This window comes from Ammodytes marinus, assembly GCF_949987685.1.
Source record: "Ammodytes marinus genome assembly, chromosome: 12".
Classification (NCBI taxonomy): Eukaryota; Metazoa; Chordata; class Actinopteri; order Uranoscopiformes; family Ammodytidae; genus Ammodytes; species Ammodytes marinus.
In genome coordinates, this window is record NC_137216.1 from 31,169,519 (window position 1) to 31,193,518 (window position 24,000).

Sequence of the window (24,000 nt, forward strand, 5' to 3'; positions counted from 1 at the left end):
ACCTACACACAGACAGACAGACAGACAGACAGACAGACAGACAGACAGACAGACAGACACACAGTCACACACACAGACAGATACAGACAGAGACAGACAGACAGACAGACAGACAGACAGACAGACAGACAGACAGACAGACAGACAGACAGACAGACAGACAGACAGACAGACAGACACAGACACACACACACAGACAGACAGACAGACAGACAGACAGACAGACAGACAGACAGACAGACACACACACACACACACACCTCTCCTGGGCCCTTCTCCTGTGGGTGGGCTCTGTCCCTGTAGCCAATCAGAGCGGCCTCAGTTCTCTCCAGAGCCAATCGGACGCGATCTCGGTCCCTCTGCAGCTCCTCCGCACGAAGGCTCAGAGAGTACACCTTCAAACACACCAACAACAGTTAACCTGCGTTCCAATTACCCACAATTCCCTGCTATTTAGTATGCCAGAGAAAAGATTTAGGATGTCCCAATACATGCACATCAATTGCAGTATGCTGAAAATACATAATCCCATTGAGACCGGAGACTCTTTTTCAAGGGAGACCTGTTCCCATTCCCACGTTACCATTCACACACACATTCATACACCGATAGCAGCAGCAGCTACCACGCAGGGTGCAAGCTAACTATCAGGAGACATTTAGGGTTCAGTGTCTCTTTGCCCAGGGACACTTGGACATGTGGTGGGGAGACGGGGGATCCAACCACCGACCCTGTAACCCAGTGGACGACCGCCCAACACACTTCACCACACACACAGACAGACAGACAGACAGACAGACAGACAGACAGACACACACACACAAACAGGGACACTTGGACATGTGGCGGGGAGACGGGGGATTGAACCACCGACCCTGTAACCCAGTGGACGACCGCCCTACACACTTCACCACAGTCACTTACTACATAGACTGCACCACATAGGTATTTAATACACGATCGTTCTTTTTTTTTTCTTTAACCTTTATTCCTACAGGTAAATCCCATTGAGACCGAAGACTCTTTTACAAGGGAGACCTGTTCCCACATTCATACACCGATAGCAGCAGGCTAACTATCGACATTCACACGAGGCAAGGTGGGTGAAGTGTCTTGCCCAAGGACACAACAACCATGACAGAGGTGGCAGGGCAGGGATCGAACCTCCAACCCTTTGATCATCAGCCGACCCACTCTACCACCTGAGACACAGTCGCCCAGGTTTACTACAGCAAATGTGATACAGATACAAATGAAATGTTTACCTGGGCTTCTCTCTGTATCAGCAGATTCCTGGTGTCGTCCTCCTAGGAAACATTAAACACATTTAGACCTTGTGAGAAGAGACTAAACAGTGACAGACAGACAGACAGACAGACAGACAGACAGACAGACAGACAGACAGACAGACAGATAAATAGAGAGACAAAGAGAGAGAGAGAGAGAGAGAGAGAGAGAGAGAGAGAGAGAGAGAGAGAGAGAGAGAGAGAGAGAGAGAGAGAGAGAGAGAGAGAGAGAGAGAGAGAGAGAGAGAGAGATTAAACAAATAGAGACAGTAAAAAACCCTTTACCGGGATTAAAAATTATTAAATTAAAATTATTAATGTGTGCTATGCTATATCACAGCTATGGTCTTAAAATTTAAATGTATGTATTTTTATTTTGATATGTCTGAAATGAATGTTATCAATCAATCAATCACCTGTCCTCCGTTCTCCGTCTCTTCATCAGGGGACACAGAGGGGACCTGGGTTTCTTTCTCCATCTCTCTTTCTGCCTCTCTCTCCATCTCTCTCTCCGTCTCCTTCTCCATCTCTCTCTCCTTCAGTGTGTGTATTTCTCTGTTCAGATCGGTGACTTTCTCTTCTGTCTTTCGAGCCTCTTCCACCATTTCTTTCCTCCTTCGTTCCAGGGCTTTCACTCTGGCTCTCAACTGCTCCACCTCTCCTCTCTCACTCTCTTTCTTCTCTCTCTTCTCCGTCAGTGCGGCCTTTAGACGCTCGCCCTCCGTGTGGCTTTCCTGAACGTTTTAAAAAGGAACATTTCATTAGGGTTAGCTTGGTTTAGCATTTAAACCAAGAAACTGGACTAGCTCTGTAACAGAAATTAATTCATATAGATATTCCCTTGGCCTCCAAAATCTATTCAGTTCATCTTTGACTATTTTTTGGGCATTTTTATGCTTTACAAGACAGTTTTGTAGAGACAGAGATGAAATGTGTCAGAGAGGGGAATGACATGCAGAGAACGACCCGGGCTGGATTCTAACCCGGGTCTGCTGTGAAGAGGACAGACAGACAGACAGACAGACAGACAGACAGACAGACAGACAGACAGACAGACAGACAGACAGAGAGGGGAATGACATGCAGAGAACGACCCGGGCTGGATTCTAACCCGGGTCTGCTGTGAAGAGGACAGACAGACAGACAGACAGACAGACAGACAGACAGACAGACAGACAGACAGACAGACAGACAGACAGACAGACAGACAGACAGACAGACAGAGAACGACCCGGGCTGGATTCTAACCCGGGTCTGCTGTGAAGAGGACTGAGACTCTATGGAGAGGGTGGGGAAAAATGAGACTGTTGCAGAAATATTTAAAAGTTCTTCGCAGCTACTTTAAGACATTATAAAACCTTATAGTTTCTATATTATTTCCTTATAACCCCAAATACACACGCACACACACACACACACACACACACACACAATCCCCCCCCCCCCGATTGATCTCTACAGTATAAATAAAGGTTAAATTAAATAAATGACCTGCAGCAGTTCTTTGAGTTTGGTCATCTCGTCCAGAGCGCTCCTCAGACCCTCCTTCACCTCTTTCTTCTCCTCCGTCGTTTCCTTCACTCGCTCCCTCGCTCTCTCTCTGCTCTGCCTCAGCTCCTTAACCTGAAAACACACACACACACACACACACACACACACACACACACACACACACACACACACACACACACACACACACACACACACACACACACACACACACACACACACACACACACACACACACACACACACACACACACACACACACACACACACACACACACACACTTTATTGTATATATATATATTACAAAGTTACTGTTTCACTGTTGTTGTTTACAGCAGCAGGGCCCACAGTTTGTTTACAAACATATTCTAGTCTTAACGTTTGGTTACAGGTTCCTCAAAATAGTTTACTTTTGATTTATGATGATAGAATTATTCAATACTAAGAATTACATGTAGAGAAAATATGTTTAGTAAACTAACTGCAGGCTCTGTGAATGTAAACAAATCCCCCTCCTCTGAAACTACACAGTGACCCTTTAAAATTGAGTTACAGTTAAAAGAAAAAAAGAAAAAGTTTCACCTTGTCTCTGAGTGTTGTGGCCTCCTCTCTGAGCTCTACCATCTCCTGTTCTACCAGAGTTAACTTCTCCTTATATATATCATATATGTTTAGTGATAGACCAACACACAGTGGAGCATTATTGTGAAGTGGAATGAAAATGAAATATGGTTTTGGGGCGCCCTTAGCTCAGTTGGTAGGGCGTCCCCCCCATGGACCTCGGCCAGCAGCGGACCCGGGTTCGATTCCAGCCCGCGGTCGTTCTCTGCATGTCACTCCCCTCTCTGCCCCATTTCAACTCTGTCTCTACACTATCAATATAGTATAAAAATGCCAAAAAAATATCTTTAAAAAAAAATTTAAAAAAAAAATTAAACATGGTTTTCAATTGTTTTTATAAATACAAAACTGAAAAGTGTGGCGTAGAAAAGTATTCAGCTCCCCAGGGTCAATACTTTGTAGAAAACCATGTATCATTTTCATTCCACTTCCCAATGAAGCACAACTTGGTATTGGTCCATCACATTAAATCCCAATAAAATAAATCTATGTGTGTGGTTTTAACGTGACAAAATGTGGAAAATCTCAAGGGGTATTAAAGGGACACTGTGTAACATTTTAAGTAATGTATTAGCTAAAATCAATATCCTCATTCATCAATATGTCCTCATTGGTGTACAATCACCTCTGCCAATAATCTGAATTATCCTCCTGAGCAAGAGAATTACAAATATTAATATTACATTTTCTACATTGAGAGGGTAAGTCTTATGGAGGAATCCATGTTTTTGGAATGTCATCAGGTGCATTGTTTAAAATTTAGAATTGTTCTTGTCCTTGAAGGCCACTGTAGCTTCTGTTATTATTCTAAAGGGGTGGGGTTACCCAGGGAGCGTTGCATTCTAGAACTTTCTTGATGATGTCATATTACACACTGCACCTTTAATACAGTTAAAATTAAAAATGTAAATGTTTCACCTTTTCTCTGAGTGTTGCTGCCTCCTCTCTGAGCGCTACCATCTCCTGTTCTATCAGCGTTAACTTCTCGTTTAGCGCTTCCTTCTCTCTTTCCTGCTTCTGCAACTCTTCCAAAAAGTCTCTCAGTTCATTCTTGCTTCTGCCTAATTCCACGTGCATCTCTTCTCTGAAAGCCTCCATGTCCTTCTCTGTCCTTAACACCTTCTCTGTCCTGGTTTGCAACTCATTTCTGAGAGCTATTGCCTCATTCTCTGTTCTCGTTAACTTCTGCATCAGCGTCTCCTTCTCTGTCTGGTTCTTCTGTAGCTCCTCTTTAAGAACACACACGTCCCTCTCGCTCCTACTCAGCTCCTGTCTTTGTATCTGCTCCTCAAGTTCCTCGCCTATCTCCTTCTGAACTTGCTTTTCCTTGAAGGCCACCATCTCACGTTCTACCACGGTTAACTTCTCCCTGAGGACCTCTTTCTCACACTCGTTCTTTTGCCAGTTTTCCGTAATGTCTCTCAGTTCTTGTTTGGTTTTTCTAAACATCTCCAGAACATCCATTCTCTGTCTCCACTCCTCCTGAAGCTCCACTGTTAGTACTGACACCTCCTCACTTCTCCTCATGAGCTCCTCGTGGCACTTTGCTTTCTCCCTTTGCACCTGCAGGGTTCATTTAAAAAGGTGCAGTGTGTAACTTTGTGTGTGTCAGAGAAGTGAAACATTTTCTAAGGTATATTCTTACATGGCTCTGTACCTACTATGGGAGGTATAATTGATATTTTTTCCATTTAATTTAGCTTATTCCAACCTTTCTTTACTTAGTTTATGAAGAAAATGTATGTTAAAGGTGCACTGTGTAACTTTGTGTGTGTCAGAGAAAAGTGAAACATTTTCTAAGGTATATTCTCATAACTGAATAAACAAACTTTCCTCACAGGAGAATGTAGATCCCTGGAACACTGTTTGAAGTTAGAAAGCTTCCTGAAAAGTTACTGTTTCACTGTTGTTGTTGTTGTTTACAGCAGCAGGGCCCACAGTTTGGTTTACGAACATATTCTAGTCTTACGTTTGGTTCCAGGTTCCTCAAAAAAAAAAGAGGTTTTGATTTATGATGATAGAATTATTCAATACTAAGAATTACATGTAGAGAAAATATGTTTAGTAAACTAACTGCAGGCTCTGTGAATGTAAACAAACCCCCTCCTCTGAAACTACACAGTGAGTAATAAAGAACTTTTGAGAAAGAAAGAAATTAAATATATGAATTAGAATACGTACTTAAACCTGCAGTGTGTAGAATTTTGGGTTTTATTTCCTAGCAGATTTTGTAGAAAATAATTATAATATCCATAAGTACATTTAATTTAGTGCATAATAGCTGATTTTTTTTTAGAATTATTATTTTTTTCCTTAGAAAGGGTCTCATATATTTCCATATTTCTCCATACTTTGGACCAAGGCCTAGTCACCCGCATTTTGGAAGTGTCATAGTTGGAATGTCATCAGGTGCATTGTTTAAAATTTAGAATTGTTCTTGTCCTTGAAGGCCACTGTAGCTTCTGTTATTATTCTAAAGGGTTGGGGTTACCCAGGGAGCGTTGCATTCTAGAACTTTGTAGAACTTTCTTGATGATGTCATATTACACACTGCACCTTTAAATCCTTTTTAAAGTGGTGTGTCCTGTGTATTTCTGAGGCTGATTTTGAGTCACATAACTTGGAGGCTATTGAAGATATTTGTTGAAAATAAATAAAATCGATCATAATTTCTGAAATATGGCCAATTCTGCATGAAGGTATTCAAAGAAATCCATTCTGTGTAAACTGGACAGTATTTTATGGATGGCCAATATGTTAAAAAAAAAAAAGAATCGATAATTTTCCAGTAATATGCTCAGATTAAATCCCACAAGATTTCAAATCAATCAAGCATTTTCTAAACTTTCCACCCTGCCTGTACTAACCCTCACCTGTTCTTTTAGCGCTGCCACCTCTGTCTCTGTCCTGGTTAACTTCTGCTGCAGCTGCTGCTTTGAGTCGACCGTATCGTGTGAGAAACATCCTTCTCCTTTATCGGTCCCCTCTGTTTCAGTACAGGTGCTCCCGTTCTAGGAAAGACACACACAAAGGCATTGAGAGAAATTATTAAAAAAAAATAGACAAAAGAAGTATGTAAGAAATGTGCATCATTCTGGCAATTATTCGTTAAAGATGGAGACAGTGATTCTGGCATGCACTTGTCGAAAATCCAGTGTTAGTACACAGCCCAAAGGTGGCCCCTTCGTAAACATACCATACACTGGATTTTCTTTCAGTGCACACACAGTACAGACAGGTAGTGGATCATGAGGAGATATTCACTGATTTTGACAAAAAGTGATTTAGACAACAAGCGTTCTCCAGAATCACTGACTGCACCTTTAAGAGCCATTATCTCAAGGTGAAGTGATACTCAACCAAATGTGTGTGCTGCTTGATCGTGTAATGTGTGTGAGTGTGATGCGTGTGTTGTTGATCTTACAGTGTGTGCGTTGCTTATGTTTGTTGACTGTGTCTTGTGTTTTTTAAGCTACTGCCATGTGCCCCCTTTAAATTGCCCCTCAGGGACAAACAAAGTTATTTGAATTGAAAAAAATTGAATTTAAACCTGTTCAGATCGTTTCCTCTCCTTCTGCAGCTCTTCTCTGAGGTCTTCCATCTCCGTCTCTGTCGTCCTTATCTTCTCCTGGAGCGTCTGCTTGTCCCTTTGGTTAATGTCTAACTCCTCAGTGAAGGCCCTCAGCTCAGTCTTGGTTCTTCTCAATTCCTCCTGAACATCCATCCTCTGTCTCCATTCCTCTTGTACCTCTTCTTTGAGTGATGACACCTCTTCTCTCGTCCTCGTGAGTTCTTCCTTTGCTTTGTCCATCTCCCTTTCACTCTTCTGCACATGTTCTTTGAGGGACTCCATCTCAATTTCTTTCCTTGATAACTTCTCCATCAGACCCGCCATCTCATTTTCTTTCTTCTCCAACTCCTCCTTAAGTCCAGACACCTCTGTATCACTCAGATCTTCTTTGAGGGCCTTCAACCCAGACTCAGCTTCGATCTTCTCCTGTTTAAGAGCCTCCATCTCCTCCTCTGTGCTCGTTAACTTCTCCTGGAGATGATCCTTCTCGCCCTGGTTCTTCTGCAGTTCCTGTCTGAGTGTGGACGTCTCCCTCTCGCTCCTACGAAGCTCCTCGAACGTCTTGTCGATCTCACTTTGAACGTGTTCTTTGAGGGATTCCATCTCATGTTCTTTCCTCGATAACTCCTCCACCAGCGCCTCCTTCTCTCTCTCTTTCTTCTGAACATCTTCTCTGAGTGTAGACATTTCCCTCTCACTCCCAATCTTCTCCTCTCGCTGTGTCTTCACCTCCTTTTCCATCTCTGTCCATCTGTCCTCCCAGCTCCTGCTCTCCTCCCTTGCTCTCCTCAGGGCTTCCCTCTCTTCCTCGAGCTCTTTCTTCAGGACCGTCATCCCTCCGTCCACTTCCATCTTCTCCCTTTGCACATTTCTAAGAGTTTCCACCTCGTTTTCTGCCCTTGTTAACTTCTCCTGGAGCTTATGATTATCCCTTTGGTTGTCCTGAGCTTCAATCTTCTCCATTTTCATCTCTTCTTTGATAGCTGCCATCTCCGTCTCTGTCCTTGTCAACTTCTCCTTGAGTTGGTCCTTCTCTTGTTGGTTCTTCTGCACATCTTCTGTAATGTCTTTCAGTTCAGTCTTGGTTCTTCTCAGCTCCTCTTGAAGCTCCATCCTCTGCTTCCACTCCTCATGAACCTCCTCCTTCAGGACTGTGGCTTCTTCCTTCATCTTGGTCAGTTCTTCATGTGCTTTGCTTATCTCCCTCTGCGACTGCTCTTTCACGGCTCCCACCTCCTCTCCTGCTTCTCTCTTCTCTCTTTGCAACTCATTTCTGAGAGCCATTGTCTCATTTTCTGTTCTCGTTAACTTCTCCACGAGCTGATCCTTGTGCCTCTGGTTCTTCTGTAGCTCCTCTTTAAGAACACACACGTCCCTCTCGCTCCTACTCAGCTCCTGTCTTTGTATCTGCTCCTCAAGTTCCTCGCCTATCTCCTTCTGAACTTGCTTTTCCTTGAAGGCCACCATCTCAAGTTCTACCGTAGTTAACTTCTCCGCGAGCTGCTCCTTCTCATATTCGATCTCTTGCATCTCCTCCGTAGTGTTCCTCAGTTCGTTCTTGGTTCTTCTCAGATCTTCTTGGACCTCCATTCTCTGCTTCCACTCCTCCTGCACCTCCTCTTTGAGCGACGTCACCTCGGTCTCTGTCTTTGTCAACTTTTCTTTCAACTCCTTCTCGTCCCGTTGCAGCTTGTCTTTGAAATCTTCCGTCTCATTTTCTGTCCTTAGTATCTTCTCCATGAGCTGTCCCTTCTCCCGTTCATTCTTCTGTAGCTTCTCTCTAAGTGCAGAGACCTCCCTATCGGCCCTACTCTGCACATCTTCCTTGAGGGCCGCCAGAACCATCTCGGCTTCGATCTTCTCCCTTTTCAATTCCTCTCTCAAAGCTTCCATTTCATTTTCTGTCCTCGATAACTTCTCGATCAGCTGCTCCTTCTCCCGTTGCTCCTTCTGCACGTTCTCCTTGACTTCCCCGAGTTCAGCCTTGCTCTTCGTCAGCTCCTCATGAACCTTGTCTCTCTCCTGTTCGTTCTGGTGTTGCATCTCCTCTCTCAGCGCAGACACTTCCCTCTCACTCTTCCAAAGCCGTTCTTTGAAGGCCACCGTCTCATTCTCCTTCCTTAATACCTTCTCATGGAGCTCCTCTACCTCCCTTGTGTTCTTTTCTAACTCCTCTTTAAGTGCAGACACCTCCCTATCACTTCTTTCCTGCACCTCCGTCTTCAAGGCCACCATCTTCTCATGAGCGTCCTGCTTCTCCCTTTGCTCTCTAACCATCTCCTCCGTAATGTTCCTCAGGTCAGTCTTGGTTCTTCTCAGCTCCTCTTGAAGCTCCATCCTCTGCTTCCACTCCTCATGAACCTCCTCCTTCAGGACTGTGGCTTCTTCTCTCATCTTGGTCAGTTCCTTGTGTGCCTTGCTTATCTCCCTCTGCGACTGCTCTTTCACGGCTCCCACCTCCTCTTGTGCTTCTCTCTTCTCTCTTTGCAACTCATTCCTGAGAGCCATTGTCTCATTTTCTGTTCTCGTTAACTTCTCCACGAGCTGATCCTTGTGCCTCTGGTTCTTCTGTAGCTCCTCTTTAAGAACACACACCTCCCTCTCGCTCCTACTCAGCTCCTGTCTTTGTATCTGCTCCTCAAGTTCCTCGCCCATCTCCTTCTGAATTTGCTTTTCCTTGAAGGCCACCATCTCATTTCTGAGAGCCATTGTCTCATCTTCTTTCCTCGATAACATCTCCACCAGCGCATCCTTCTCTCTCTCTTTCTTCTGAACATCTTCTATGAGTGCAGACACCTCTCTATCACTCCCAATCTTCTCCTCTCTCTGCGTCTTCACCTCCTTTTCCATCTCTGTCCATCTGTCCTCCCAGCTCCTGCTCTCCTCCCTTGCTCTCCTCAGGGCATCCCTCTCTTCCTCGAGCTCCTTCTTCAGGACCGTCATCCCTCCGTCCACTTCAATCTTCTCCCGTTGCAGACCCGCTCTTAGCACCGACAGCTCCTTTCTGCTTTTTCTCAACTCCTTCTCAATGTCGTCTCTCTCATTTTGGTTCTTCAAAATCTCCTCTGTAACGACTATCAGTTCGGTCTTGGTTTTCATCACTTGGTCTGTCTCCTTCTGCGCTTTTTCTTTTAGAGCTATCACCTCATTTTCTGTCTTCGATAATTTGTCTTGGAAAGTGTCCTTGTCTTTTTGGTTTTTCTGCAAATCGTCTTGAAGTAGAGACACCTCCTTCGAGCTCCTCCGCACCTACATTTAAAATCAAAATCAAATCAGTTTTATTTGTATAGCCAAAAATATCACACACAGACATTTGTCTCAGTGGGCTTTACATTCCATACAGTATGTCACCCTCTGCCCTTATCTGTCTGTCTATCCGTCTGTCTGTTTGTCTGTCTATACATCCATCTATCCCTTCCTCCCTCCCTCCCTCCAAAACTCCCAGTAAAGAAACCTTTTATCGGGATTAAAAAAAATTCAAATAAATTGAGAAAGCTCCTCCTCTTTCAGGGCAATCATCTCCTTCTGTGTCTGTGTTGCTCTTATCTATCTATCTATCTATCTATCTATCTATCTATCTATCTATCTATCTATCTATCTATCTATCTATCTATCTATCTATCTATCTATCTATCTATCTATCTATCTATCTATCTATCTATCTATCTATCTATCTATCTATCTATCTATCTATCTATCTATCTATCTATCCATCCATCCATCCATCCATCCATCCATCCATCCATCCATCCCTCCCTCCCTCCCTCCCTCCCTCCCTCCCTCCCTCCCTCCCTCCATCCATCCATCTTTCCCTCCAAAACTCCCAGTAAAAAATCTTTTATCGGGATTTAAAAAAAAAACATTTGAGAAAGCACCTACCAATCCCTCCCTCCCTCCCTCCATCCATCCCTCCCTCCCTCCCTCCCTCCCTCCATCCATCTTTCCCTCCCAAACTCCCAGACAAGAAACCTTTTAAAATTTGAGAAAGCACCTACCTCGTCTTTCAGGGCAATCATCTCCTTCTGTGTCTTCAGTAACTTCTCCTGGAGCTGCTCCTTCTCCCACTGGTTCTTGAGCACGTCCTCCATTCTTTCTCTCAGTTCATTCTCGCTCCTGATCAGTTCTTGTCTTTGCGTCTGCACCTCCTTCTCCATCTCTCCGTACCTCTCCTCCCATCCCTGTCTTTCTTGCTCCAGTCTCCTGCGTGCCTGGGCCTCCGTTCTCCTGTGTTTAAAGTTAAGCTTCTTTATTAGTCAATTTTACACACAAGGCATATTGAAATTAGTTTTTTTTCCATATCCCCCTCTCAAGTTACCACACAGTTTGGGGTTAAGTGCCTTGCTCAAGGACACAATAGATGTAGATGTAATAGCAGCCACCACTAGTTTTACGACTAACACCCTCCTGTACGGTGCCGGGGATCGAACCAGCGACCTCATGTTTACTGGTCGAATAATAATGATAATAATAAAACATTTTATTTGTATTGCTGGAATCTCAAAGTGCTACAGAGAAGTAAAAGTAAAATAAAATCAATGAGAATAAAAAGCATTTAAAACAATTAAAATGACACACAGAGAGTCCACTGGTATATTGAGAACCTATATAAGACAATTTAGCTAAATGCTTTTTTTAAAAGATAAGTTTTTAGGTCCTCCAAGACATCCTACGTCTAACCTGTGTGTGGCCTTCTCTTGTGTGTGTGTGTGTGTGTGTGTGTGTGTGTGTGTACGTGCGTGTGTGTGTGCGTGTGTGTGTGTGTGTGTGTGTGTGTGTGTGTGTGTGTGTGTCTGTCTGTCTAACATTCTACCACGTACCTGTGTGTAGCCTCCTATGTCTGTCTGTCTGTCTGTCTGTCTGTCTGTCTAATATTCTACAACGTACCTGTGTGTGGCTCCTCTTGTGTGTCTGTCTGTCTGTCTGTCTGTCTGTCTGTCTGTCTGTCTGTCTGTCTGTCTGTCTGTCTGTCTGTATCCTATCACATACCTGACTGTGGCCTCCGTCTCCTCCTCCCTGTCCTGCAGTGTAGCTCTGAGCTGCTGCGTTAGCTCCGTTAGCTGCTTCAAGTCGTGGTTCAGTTTGACCGATTCTCTGACCTGTTTCTGGGCTTTCTCCCTCCACTCCTTCCCCTCCTCCTCCAGCCTTTCCTTCCACTCCTCTGTCTCTCTCAGTCTCCTCCTCGCTCCCTCGCTTTCCGCACGCGTCTCCTGCAACAAGCGGAAGAAATCAGCGGTGGACTTGGGGACGAAAAAATATATTGTATATAAATGTTAAGCATATTGCACATTTAAATTTATTAACTTTTTTTATTTTTTATCTTATACAGCTCTGGAAAAAATTCAGAGACCACTCCAAATGTTCAGTGTCTCTTGTTTTACTATGTATAGGCATATGTTTGAGTAGAATGAACATTTTGGTTTTATTTTATAAAACTACTGACAACATTTCTAACAAAATTCACAATAAAAATATTGTCATTTAGAGCATTTTCAATAAGTAATGTAGAGATGAAGATTGAAGAAAAATCCAGACTGGTCTCTAAATTGTTTCCGGGGCTGTTTTTACCCGCTTTGCCCCATTTCATCTCTGTCTCTCCAAGACTATCTAATACAGCAAAAAATACCCCAAACAAATAGAAAAATTAAATAAAAAAATAGGGAAAATATATATGTTTGTGGAGGATTTTAACAGTACTTATATGCATTTGGAGAGCCGGATTCGAACACGGTAAACAAAGTAAATGACCTATACACCCTCTTTGCCCCATTTCATCTCTGCCTCTCCAAGTCTATCTAACAAAGCAAAAAATGCCCCCCCAAAAAATCAAAAAAAAAATCAAAAAAAAATATATATATATGTATGCGAAGGATTTTAACAGTTTATGTATTTTCAAAGGCGGTTTGGAACATGGTAAACAGAGTGAATGTCCTACCCTCTCCTGCAGCTCTGTGGCCATGGAGGAGATCCTGTCTTCTTTTTCTCTTCCCTCGTTCTTCTCTTTCTCCAGAAGCGTTCGTGTTTCTTTCAGCAGGGATTCCAAACGTTCCACCGTCTCCTCCTTCTGTTTCAGGCTTTCACTGGCCTCCACACGCTCCCTCGCTACCCGCTCCTCCCGCTGCTCTGCTAGTCTGAATCAAAATAAATCAAATCAGTTTTATTTCTATCGGTAAATGGTAAATGGACTCCACTTATAAAGCTCTTTTCCCTGGTTTTTCACAGCCCCAAAGCGCTTTACATTGTTTCGTACACATTCACCCACATTCATACACCGATAGCAGCAGCTACCACCCAGGGTGCAAGCTAACTATCAGGAGCAATATCACAAATAGCCATTTTCCGTACACAATTTGACACCTTCTGCCCTTTGACCCTTAGCTAGACTGAAGAAAAAATCTATCTATCTATCTATCTATCTATCTATCTATCTATCTATCTATCTATCTATCTATCTATCTATCTATCTATCTATCTATCTATCTATCTATCCATCCATCCATGCCTTTAAATCAAGGCTCAAAACCCATCCGTACACCCTGGCTTTTCCTCCCCATTAACCATCTGACATCTGCAATACTTTGTTAATATGTTGAAGTCTGGGTTTTATGTCTTTTATATTTATTTTATTCTAATATTGTTATTGTTATTTTACCTACTGAATGCACTATGTCCAGCACTTTGGTCAGTGCAAACTGTTATAAATGTGCTTTTATAAATATATTTTACTTGCTTACTATCCATCCATCAAAAAATAATAATCTATCCATCCACCCATCCACCCATCAATCCATCCATCCATCCATCCATCCATCTATCCATCCATCCATCCATCCATCCATCCATCCATCCATCCATCCATCCATCCATCCATCCATCCATCCATCCATCCATCCATCCATCCATCCATCCATCCATCCATCCACCTATCCATCCATCCATCCATCCATCCATCCATCCATCCATCCATCCATCCATCCATCCATCCATCCATCCATCCATCTATCCATCTACCTATCTATCTATCTATCTATCCATCCATCGACTGATAAACTAACTAATAAAAATAAAAAATAAAAAACTAATAATCTAGAAACCTCATCTTGTCCTTGAGCTCGTCCACTTCTTCCTCTCTCTCTCTGACGGAGCTGATCTGTCGCTCCAGACTTCCCTCCATCCGTTCCATCTCATCCCTCGTTTCCTCCTGTTGTTCCAAAGCCACGTTAAGCCGGACCCTTAGCAGCTCCACCTCTCCCTCTCTGGTGCCCAGCTCCTGCCTCAGGGTCTCTCTCTCTCTCCGCCACACCGCTCTCTCTCTCTCCACCTCCGCTCGCACACTCTCCATCTCTCCTTCAGACACAAAAACAAACAACAATAAAAGTTATTAATAATAAACGTAAAAAGTTGAATTAAATGTTGTGGTTTTTGAGACTAGCCAAGTAAGGCCAAGTGTCAGTGTGTAAAATGGAAAACAGAAAGGGACCAAGAATTGAGCCCTGGGGGACACCAAAGCTGAACTGTTGAAGAAAAGCAATTACCCAGATTGTCAAAAAAAGGTTCTATCGATTCCAACGCAAGTCTCCAACAAATTAGAATATTACGGAGATGGACTCACTATCAAAATGTTTTGAACATTTGATAAAAAGGTTGGATTCTCTGCCCAAAACCACTCTGAGGATGAGGGTGTCCGATGCATAAGGCTTAGGATAAGGTGCTCTTAACAAAGGTGCAGTGTGTAGAATTTAGGTTGCCATTTTGCACTTTGCCATGATTCTATAGTTGCACTCTAGAGTTTGATGCCACTAAATATTCAGATATTACACACTGCACCTTTAAAAGGCATTATACTGCATATCTGACTGTTGTTGTTGTTGCTGTTGATGCTGATGACGATGTTGTTGACAGCACACTGCCCTTTAAACCTGCAGTGTGTAGATTTTGGGTTTTATTTCCTAGCAGATTTTGTAGAAAGTAATTATAATATCCATAAGTACATTTAATTTAGTGCATAATAGCTGAAATTTCTTTTTGAATTATTATTTTTTCCCTTAGAAAGGGTCTCATATATGTCCATATCTCTGCATATTTTGGACCAAGGCCTAGTGCCGCCATCTTGAAAGTGTCATAGTTGGAATGTCATCAGGTGCAATGTTTAGAAATTAGAATTGTTCTTGTCCTTGAAGGCCACTGTAGCTTCTGTTATTATTCTAAAGGGTTGGGGTTACCCAGGGAGCGTTGCATTCTAGAACTTTGTAGAACTTTCTTGATGATGTCATATTACACACTGCACCTTTAAATGCTTTCATTGATGCTGCTGCTGCTTATGGCACATAGCACTTTATGCAATCACCTTATATCTCGGCACTTTATTTTTAAGCACTTTTATGACTCCCTAGGCTTGTGTACATACTGCTGTGTTTTGTGTCCATTGTTGTCTTGTATTGTCGTGTGTTATTAGCCACTACCTCCTTTGCTGTGAACAAATTTGCCCTCTTGGGACATTATGAAAAAACCTTGAACCTTGACTGTGTTTAGCCTGTGTGCGGTGCTCCCTCACTGACCCTGTACTGTTTCTTTGGCTTGTTGCAGAGCGTGAATGCTCATCTGTCGCTCCCGGCTGCTCTCCTCCTTCTCCTTCTCCAGTCTCTCCATCCGGTCGCAGAGAGCTTCCACCTCCTCCTCTCTCTCTCCCTCCGCCCGCTGTATTCTCTCTCTCTCTCCCTCCGCCTGCTGTATTCTCTCCATCATGAGGCTGAGCTGGGACTCTTTCTCCATCACTTCTTCTCTCAGTCTCTCCACCTGAAGGGTTCACAAGACATTTTAACCAATACAACTTAACAACTTTTTGTAAACAGTTCTTACCCAATTTCTATAACCTGTGGGAATCCTGAATATACAGCTCCGGAAAAAATTAAGAGACCATTCTGGATTTTTCTTCAATCTTCATCTCTACATTACTTAATGAAAATGCTCTTAAGTGACAAAAAATTTATTGGAATTTGGTAGAAATGTTGTCAGTAGTTTATATAATAAAACCAAAATGTTCATTCTACTCAAACATATGCCTCTAAATAGTCAAACGAGAGACACTGAACATTTGGAGTGGTCTCTGAATGTTTTCCAGAGCTGTATCTTTAACATATAATGTGTGTGTGTGTGTGTGTGTGTGTGTGTGTGTGTGTGTGTGTGTGTGTGTGTGTGTGTGTGTGTGTGTGTGTGTGTGTGTGTGTGTGTGTGTGTCTGTGTGTGTGTGTGCATGTCTGTCTCTGTGTGTGTTCACCTCTCTCTGCCAGTGAGTGAGTGAGTGTGTGTGTGTTCACCTCTCTCTGCCTCTCCCTCTCCTCCTCCGTCAGTCCATCCAGTCGTCTCCTCAGAGCTTCCACCTCTCCGTCTCTGGTTCCCAACTCCTGACTCAGAGCCTCTCTCTCTCTCTGCCAGACATCCCTCTGTTCCATTAGCTCTGTAGGGTCAGAGAAAAACGGCATTTTACTTTAAAAACGGTGAAATGAGGGGCGCCCTTAGCTCAGTTGGTAAGGCGTCCCCCCCCATGGGCCTCGGCCAGCAGCGGACCCGGGTTCGATTCCAGCCCGCGGTCGTTCTCTGCATGTCACTCCCCTCTCTGCCCCATTTCACCTCTGTCTCTACACTATCAATAAAGCATAAAAATGCCCCAAAAAAAATATCTTAAAAAAAATATAATAAAAAAAAATACAAAAAGTGAAATGTCAGAGTGGGGCTAATAATTCTGTCCTCAACTGTACATACTTCCCTGTGTTTTGCATGTGTACACGCCTGAGAAAAGGCAGAAAGAGTGTTTTATGGTCTCACTGTCTAACCCTACAGTTTACCATGTGTGATATCAGAGAATGGGACCATGGCAAATCTTCATGTCACAATTATTATAGTCTGGCTGACCGGATATAGACAACTATCGCGCTCCTTGCAAATGGAGCATTGTTGTGATTTTTTTCCTCCAATTTTTTATGTTTTGTTTCTGTCTTTTTTTGCAGCTTATTTATGCCACATGTCCACCTGGCATTGTGGCATAAATAATTGTGCCTCCTTAAACCTGCAGTGTGTAGAATTTTGGGTTTTAGTAATTTTAGGGCCGGTTTCGCAGACATGGATTAAGCCTAGTTCTGGACTAAATTGTACTTTCAATGGACAATCTCTATTCAAAATTCCATTTAGTCCAGGACTAGGCTTAATCCATGTCTGTGAAACTGGCCCATAGTATCCATAAGTACATTTAATTTAGTGCATAACAGCTGAAAAAAAATGTTTGAATGTTTTTTTTTTTCCTTAGAAAGGGTCTCATATATGTCCATATTTCTGCATATTTTGGACCAAGGCCTAGTGCCGCCATCTTGAAAGTGTCATAGTTGGAATGTCATCAGGTGCATTGTTTAGAAATTAGAATTGTTCTTGTCCTTGAAGGCCACTGTAGCTTCTGTTATTATTCAAAAGGGTTGGGGTTACCCAGGGAGCGTTGCATTCTAGAACTTTCTAGAACTTACTTGATGATGTCATATTACACACTGCACCTTTAAGAATTAGCTGTTCAATGTACATAATATAATATAAATATAAGACATTCTTCACTGAGGATAATTCAGATTATCGGCTGAGGGGATTTTATACCATTGAGGACATATTTACGAATAAGCATTTTGAATTTAGCTAATAAATTACTTAAAAAGTTACACAGTGTCCCTTTAACAAAAATGTCCACCTGACATTGTGGGATCACTAAATGCCACAAATCACTCATATGAAGACATTTAGCAATGATCTTGTTTTTTACTGTTTATTGTCTCACCGCTAGTTAGCTCCTTGGTTAGCCTCTGTGTTAGTGCCTCTCTCTCTCCGTCGCTCCTCTCTCTCCCGGATGTCTCTCTCTCCAGCTCCGATCTCAGACACTCAATCTCCCCTACAGACACAAGACAACCACGATAAGGCAAGGCAAGGCAATTCATGGGTATAGCACAATTTATATACAGAAATATACCCCAACCCTAACACTAAAAACAACCAGAAACCTACTAATTACAATGTTACTGCAATTGAAAATATGCAAGAATATATAAAAAAAATTTAAATAAAAATATATTAAAGTATGACGATTAATGATGAAAACAAGATATAAAATAGACAAGACAGGCGATGCATATAGCCGCGCAGGTTATTTAAAAAGCTGTGTTGAACAGTAATAATAATGGATTGGATTTATATAGCGCTTTTCAAGGCACTCAAAGACGCTTTACAGGGTTCCAGGTTCCATTCATTCACACACAGTCATACTGGTGGTGGTAAACTACGATAGTAGCCACAGTAATGTTTAAAGACCAAATTTAAAAGATTGTAGAGTGGAAGCCGACCTTAGACTTTCTGGGAGCGTATTCCAGGCACGAGGGGCATAACAACGATAAAAGGTTTGTGGGGTTTCTCTAGGCTACAAGGATCTGAAGTTTTTAAGACATGTAAAGTGGAGTGTCGACAGCATACAGGGGATATATAATGTTGAATAAACAAGTAGAAAAGTGTCAGTATGTAATTCAAGTCATTCCCCTCTCTGACCCATTTCATCTATGTCTCTCCAATCCAAACTGTCTTATAAAAGCAAAAATGCCAAAAAAAATATATTTAAAAAACATTACATTTTGGAGATGGTTTTGTAGTTGAGAGGTTGAATTATTTGCCAGAGAAGACCCATTATATTTTAACATAACAGCTGTTCCTTGTGAGTGTGCTTTGGTTGTGTTTAAAAATAAAATAAAATAAAAAAAACGTATCTGAAACAAAAAAATATATATTCTTAAAGCTGGGGTGTGTGATTTCTGATTGGTCAAAGTTAACATGAGCTGTACACTTTGACCAATCAGAGTGAGGCTCCGATTCTCTGTTCTTATTGGCTGTTGGGACTGTCCATTCACTTTGGCACGACTTTGTTGGTGTGTAGAGCGTGTCAGGGAGGGACCATAGGGGAGGGACCAAAGAGAACAAGTGGAGCGGTTGAGGTATTTGGATTCAAATCTCTATCCCAACTGCCATTTTCTCCCCAAATCCTCCACCCCAGCTTTAATGTACATATGTGACGTCACACTAACCTTGTAGTGCTTCCTTGGCCTGGTGCAGAGCCTGTGAGTGTGTGTGTGTCTGACATCGGTCCATCTCGGACTGAGAAAGATGCTTCTGCTGCTGAGAGAGTTGTTGATGGAGAGACACCGACAGAGACCTACAGAGAGAGAGAGGGGGGGATAGGGAGAGAGAGAGGGGGGATGGAGGGACGGAGGGAGAGAGAGAGAGAGGGAGGGAGAGAGAGGGAGGGAGGGAGAGAGACAGACAGACAGACAGACAGACGGACAGACAGAGAGACAGACAGACAGACAGACAGACAGGCAGAGATCGATAAATATTTGAATGTATTAATCTGCAATTTTTTCGCATCGCCCCCCACTCCTGGAAATAATCATAATTTTCCAAACTAAAAAAAAAAAAAAAAAAAAACGGTTTTCGTTTATTGATTTTCCTGAATGGATATGATGAACCGAACGGTTACACGTGCGCACGTGTAACAGACAGTAGCTTTCCTCTGCAGCAAGTAATTTATAACGTAGTCTGGCTAACCGGATATAGTTTATAGTTATTTATAGTGTGACCTGTACGTGTGTTAAGCTGCTTGGCTCTTTGCTGAGGTGTGTCTGTCTGTGTGTCTGTCTGTCTGTCTGTCTGTCTGTCTGTGTGTCTGTCTGTCTGTCTGGCTGTCTGTCTGTGTGTCTGTGTCTGTGGCTGTCTGTCTGTGTGTGTGTGTGTGTCTGTCTGTCTGTCTGTGTGTCTGTGTGTCTGTCTGTCTGTCTGTCTGTCTGTGTGTCTGTGGCTGTCTGTCTGTGTGTCTGTGGCTGTCTGTCTGTGTGTCTGTCTGTGTGTGTGTCTGTCGGTCTGTCTGTGTGTCTGTCTGTGTCTGTGGCTGTCTGTCTGTGTGTCTGTCTGTGTGTCTGTCTGTGGCTGTATGTATGTCTGTCTGTGTGTCTGTGGCTGTATGTATGTCTGTCTGTGTGTGTCTGTCTGTCTGTCTGTCTGTCTGTTAAGCTGCTTGGTGTGTGTTAGTACCTGAGCTCTGTTAACTCGTCCTCCAGTCTCTCTCTGTGTCTCTGTCCTCCCTCCATCTCCTGCTGAAGCCTCTCCTTCTCTCTCTCCTTCTCCTCCCTCTCTCTCTCTCTCCTCCTCCCTTCTTCCACCGCCGCACGCAACTGCTGCTGGGCATCTGTCAGCTCCACACACACTGAGGCAAGCTGGCTGGAAAGCTGAGGACGAGACAGACAGACAGACACAGACAGACAGACAGACAGGGAGACAGGGAGACAGACAGACAGGGAGACAGGGAGACAGGGAGAAAGAAAGACAGACAGACAGACAGACAGACAGACAGACAGACAGACACGTTTACGTTTAACACATTATATTACCTCTGATGATCATAAATTACATGTAACAGCAAACGAGACCATCAGTGCAAAGAATGCTATTTTTATACAGTATAGTTTTTTCAGAGAGAGAGGGGGGAAGGAGAGAGAGAGGGAGAGAGAGAGAGAAATAGAGAGAGAGAGAGGGGGGAGGGAGAGAGAAATAGAGAGAGACAGAGCGAGAGAGAGAGAGGGGGGAGAGAGGGAGAGAGAGAGAGAGAGAGGGAGAGACAGAGGGAGACAGCGAGAGAGAGAGAGAGAGGGGGGGATAGAGAGAGAGAGAGGGAGAGGGAGTAGGGGGAGGGAGAGGGAGCGAGAGAGAGATTATACAGCATTTATACAACTTGTATGGATACATATTTGAATCTACAAAACCTTGTCAGTGAAGTATGAGGACAAACTGAAACAACATAATCGAGGTTGTGATCAAGGTAAAAAAAATGAACACTTTACCTCCTGCAGCTTCTCTCCATCCCTCTCTCTCTCCTCCCTCAGAGAAACACTCTCTCTCTCCTTCTCCTCCATCGTTCTCTCCGTTTCTCTCTCTCTCTCTCTCAGCTGGTGGACCACGTCGACATCAGACTCCCACTGCGACCTAAACAAGACACAAGGGTTAGGGTAAAGTGTGTGTGTGTGTGTGTGTGTGTGTGTGTGTGTGTGTGTGTGTGTGTGTGTGTGTGTGTGTGTGTGTGTGTGTGTGTGTGTGTGTGTGTGTGTGTGTGTGTGTGTGTGGGGGGGGTGTTCTTATTCAGGTAACTATTTTCAGAATTACATTTTTCAGGTATAAACTTTAACTTGATCAAAAACAACAAGACAAAAAGGCTATAATGATTTTCTCTACTTATGACATCTATTGCAGCATGTCCGTCCTGGGAGAGGGATCCCTTACTCTGTCCACTCTCCCTGAGATTTCTTCAATTTTTTTTATTCCCGGTAAAGGGTTTTTTACTGGGAGTTTTTTCTCAGCCGAGCTAAGGGTGTAAGGGCAGGGTGTCATATTGTATCATATTGTATCATATATCATATTGTATGAAATGTAAAGCCCACTGAGACAAATGTATTTGTGATTTTGGGCTATACAAATAAAACTGATTTGATTTGATTTGATTTGATAACTTCACTTTGCTTAAATGTATTTGTTTATTTTATTTTATAAACATGTACAGCAAAAAGAATATATAATCCGCAGTGCAAGAGTGATGATTTTTGCACCGCACCTTGTGTTCTAAAACTAGACCTGGTGCTTAGACATGTTCAAGGGTGGATGGGTGGGTACGTCTGTCTGTCTGTCTGTCTGTCTGTCTGTCTGTCTGTCTGAGTGTCTGTCTAACTGTCTGTCCGTCTGTCTGTCTGTCTGTCTGTCTGTCTGTCTGTCTGTCTGTCGTCACCTGAGCTGGCTGTGTTCCATGGTGAGGGTCTTGAGTTCCCTCTGCAGAGCGTTGACCTCTGACCTCACATCCTGCAGATCGGACTGGCTGACGGACAGGTCACTCTCCAACTGGAACACACACACACACACACACACACACACACACACACACACACACACGGAACACATTGGTTATAGATAGATAGATAGATAGATAGATAGATAGATAGATAGATAGATAGATAGATAGATAGATAGATAGATAGATAGATAGATAGATAGATAGATAGATAGATAGATAGATAGATAGATAGATAGATAGATAGATAGATAGATAGATAGATAGATAGATAGATAGATAGATAGATAGATGGACGAGGAAGGCAGACAGACAGACAGACAGACAGACAGACAGACAGACAGACAGACAGACAGACAGACAGACAGATCGACAGATAGATAGATAGATAGATAGATAGATAGATAGATAGATAGATAGATAGATAGATAGATAGATAGATAGATAGATAGATAGATAGATAGATAGATAGATAGATAGATAGATAGATAGATAGATAGATAGATAGATAGATAGATAGATGGACGAGGAAGGCAGACGGACAGACAGACACACAACCACACACACACACACACACACACACACACACACACACACACACACACACACACACACACACACACACACACACACACACACACACACACACACACAGACACACACACACACACACACTCGGTACCTGCAGCAGCTGTGTGTGGAGCTCCCTCTTGTCCGAGGCCAGAGCAGAGTTGAGGGCAGACATCTTGTCCACGGCCGCCTGTCCGTCGTCCACCTCTCTCTTCAACAGCAGCTCCGAGGACGAGAGAGTCAGCACACTCTCCCTCGACTGGATTTGATTTGATTTGATTCAATTTATTTCAGACATATCAAACATACAAAACAAAATGAAAAGCATGGAAATACAATAAACAAAAATTATGTTTTCACAAAAAAGAAAAAAGAAAAGAAAACAAATTATCTGTATTGCTGAGATATGCCTGAAAAGGAGCAGGAAGAAGTATACACTTATTTAATCCTACCCCTTGGAGAGACACAAGCATTTCATTTAGCAACTAAAAAGCTGCTCCGAGGAACTCTGTGTGTTAAGTCTAGCGCCCCCCTTTGGACAAAAGCGGCAGTGTTTTTACTACGCCAGCTGTTGTTCCTGGGTGAGTGTGTATACCCATGACAAAGGCATTAAGAAAAACTATATAAAAATAGCATTCTTTGCACTGATGGTCTCGTTTGCTGTTACATGTAATTTATGATCATCAGAGGAAAAATGAGACTGTTTCAGAAATATTTTAAAGTTCCTCGTAGAGACTTTAAATAGAAGTTAATTACAGTTTTACTTTAAATGTTCCTATCTATCTAGCTTTTTTTTTTTTTTTTTTTTAGCCTTTATTTCTACAGGTAAATCCCATTGAGTCCGAAGACTCTTTTGCAAGGGAGACCTGTTTTCCTTTCCCACGTTACCATTCACACACAGATAGCAGGCTAACTATCGACATTCACACGAGACAAGGTGGGTGAAGTGTCTTGCCCAAGGACACAACAACTATGACACAGGTGGCAGGGCGGGGATCGAACCTCCAACCCTTTGATCATCGGCCGACCCGCTCTACCACCTGAGACACAGTCGCCCCACTTTTACCGCTGCAGTCATGGAGACGAATGACAACTACCGTATTTTCCGCACTATAAGCCGCACTGGACTATAAGCCGCAGGTGTTATAATGTTTAATTACCATATGTAAGAGTTCGTGCACAGAGGGGATTGTCGGGAAAGAGATGGCTGCTTGAGGAAGCTCCCATTTATTAACATTTCAACAAACAAGTTGCATATTTGCATAACGTATTCAAGTGTTACCATTTAGAGCAATAGTAGACTAGCTACAGAACATATACTGTGCTGTGTAATAACAGGGTCGAAAAATGGGGAAAAAGTCGCGGCTTATAGTCCGAAAATTACGATAGATAGATAGATGGATAGATGGATAGATGGATGGATGGATGGATGGATGGATGGATGGATGGATGGATGGATGGATGGATGGATGGATGGATGGATGGATGGATGGATGGATGGATGGATGGATGGATGGATGGATGGATGGATGGATGG

The 24,000-nt window shown here is 42.9% G+C and overlaps 1 protein-coding gene across 1 annotated transcript in view; it reads right to left on the minus strand.

The window, feature by feature from the left end:
• LOC307258873 (uncharacterized protein) overlaps positions 1-24,000 on the minus strand; it is a gene marked incomplete at its 3' end in the record, with an annotated part of 40,842 nt that overhangs the window by 4,673 nt on the left and 12,169 nt on the right. The window contains exons 16-33 of the mRNA XM_080038539.1: positions 22,576-22,722; positions 21,834-21,943; positions 20,899-21,040; positions 20,093-20,286; positions 19,090-19,217; positions 17,802-17,912; positions 16,303-16,442; positions 15,544-15,781; positions 14,080-14,332; positions 12,921-13,116; positions 11,975-12,195; positions 10,984-11,212; positions 6,968-10,237; positions 6,291-6,428; positions 4,336-4,980; positions 1,703-2,020; positions 1,266-1,307; positions 261-395 (exon numbers count right to left, since the gene is read on the minus strand). Of these exons, the coding sequence (XP_079894665.1) occupies positions 261-395; positions 1,266-1,307; positions 1,703-2,020; positions 4,336-4,980; positions 6,291-6,428; positions 6,968-10,237; positions 10,984-11,212; positions 11,975-12,195; positions 12,921-13,116; positions 14,080-14,332; positions 15,544-15,781; positions 16,303-16,442; positions 17,802-17,912; positions 19,090-19,217; positions 20,093-20,286; positions 20,899-21,040; positions 21,834-21,943; positions 22,576-22,722 (6,657 nt within the window). The remainder of the gene's footprint in view (positions 1-260; positions 396-1,265; positions 1,308-1,702; positions 2,021-4,335; positions 4,981-6,290; positions 6,429-6,967; positions 10,238-10,983; positions 11,213-11,974; positions 12,196-12,920; positions 13,117-14,079; positions 14,333-15,543; positions 15,782-16,302; positions 16,443-17,801; positions 17,913-19,089; positions 19,218-20,092; positions 20,287-20,898; positions 21,041-21,833; positions 21,944-22,575; positions 22,723-24,000) is intronic.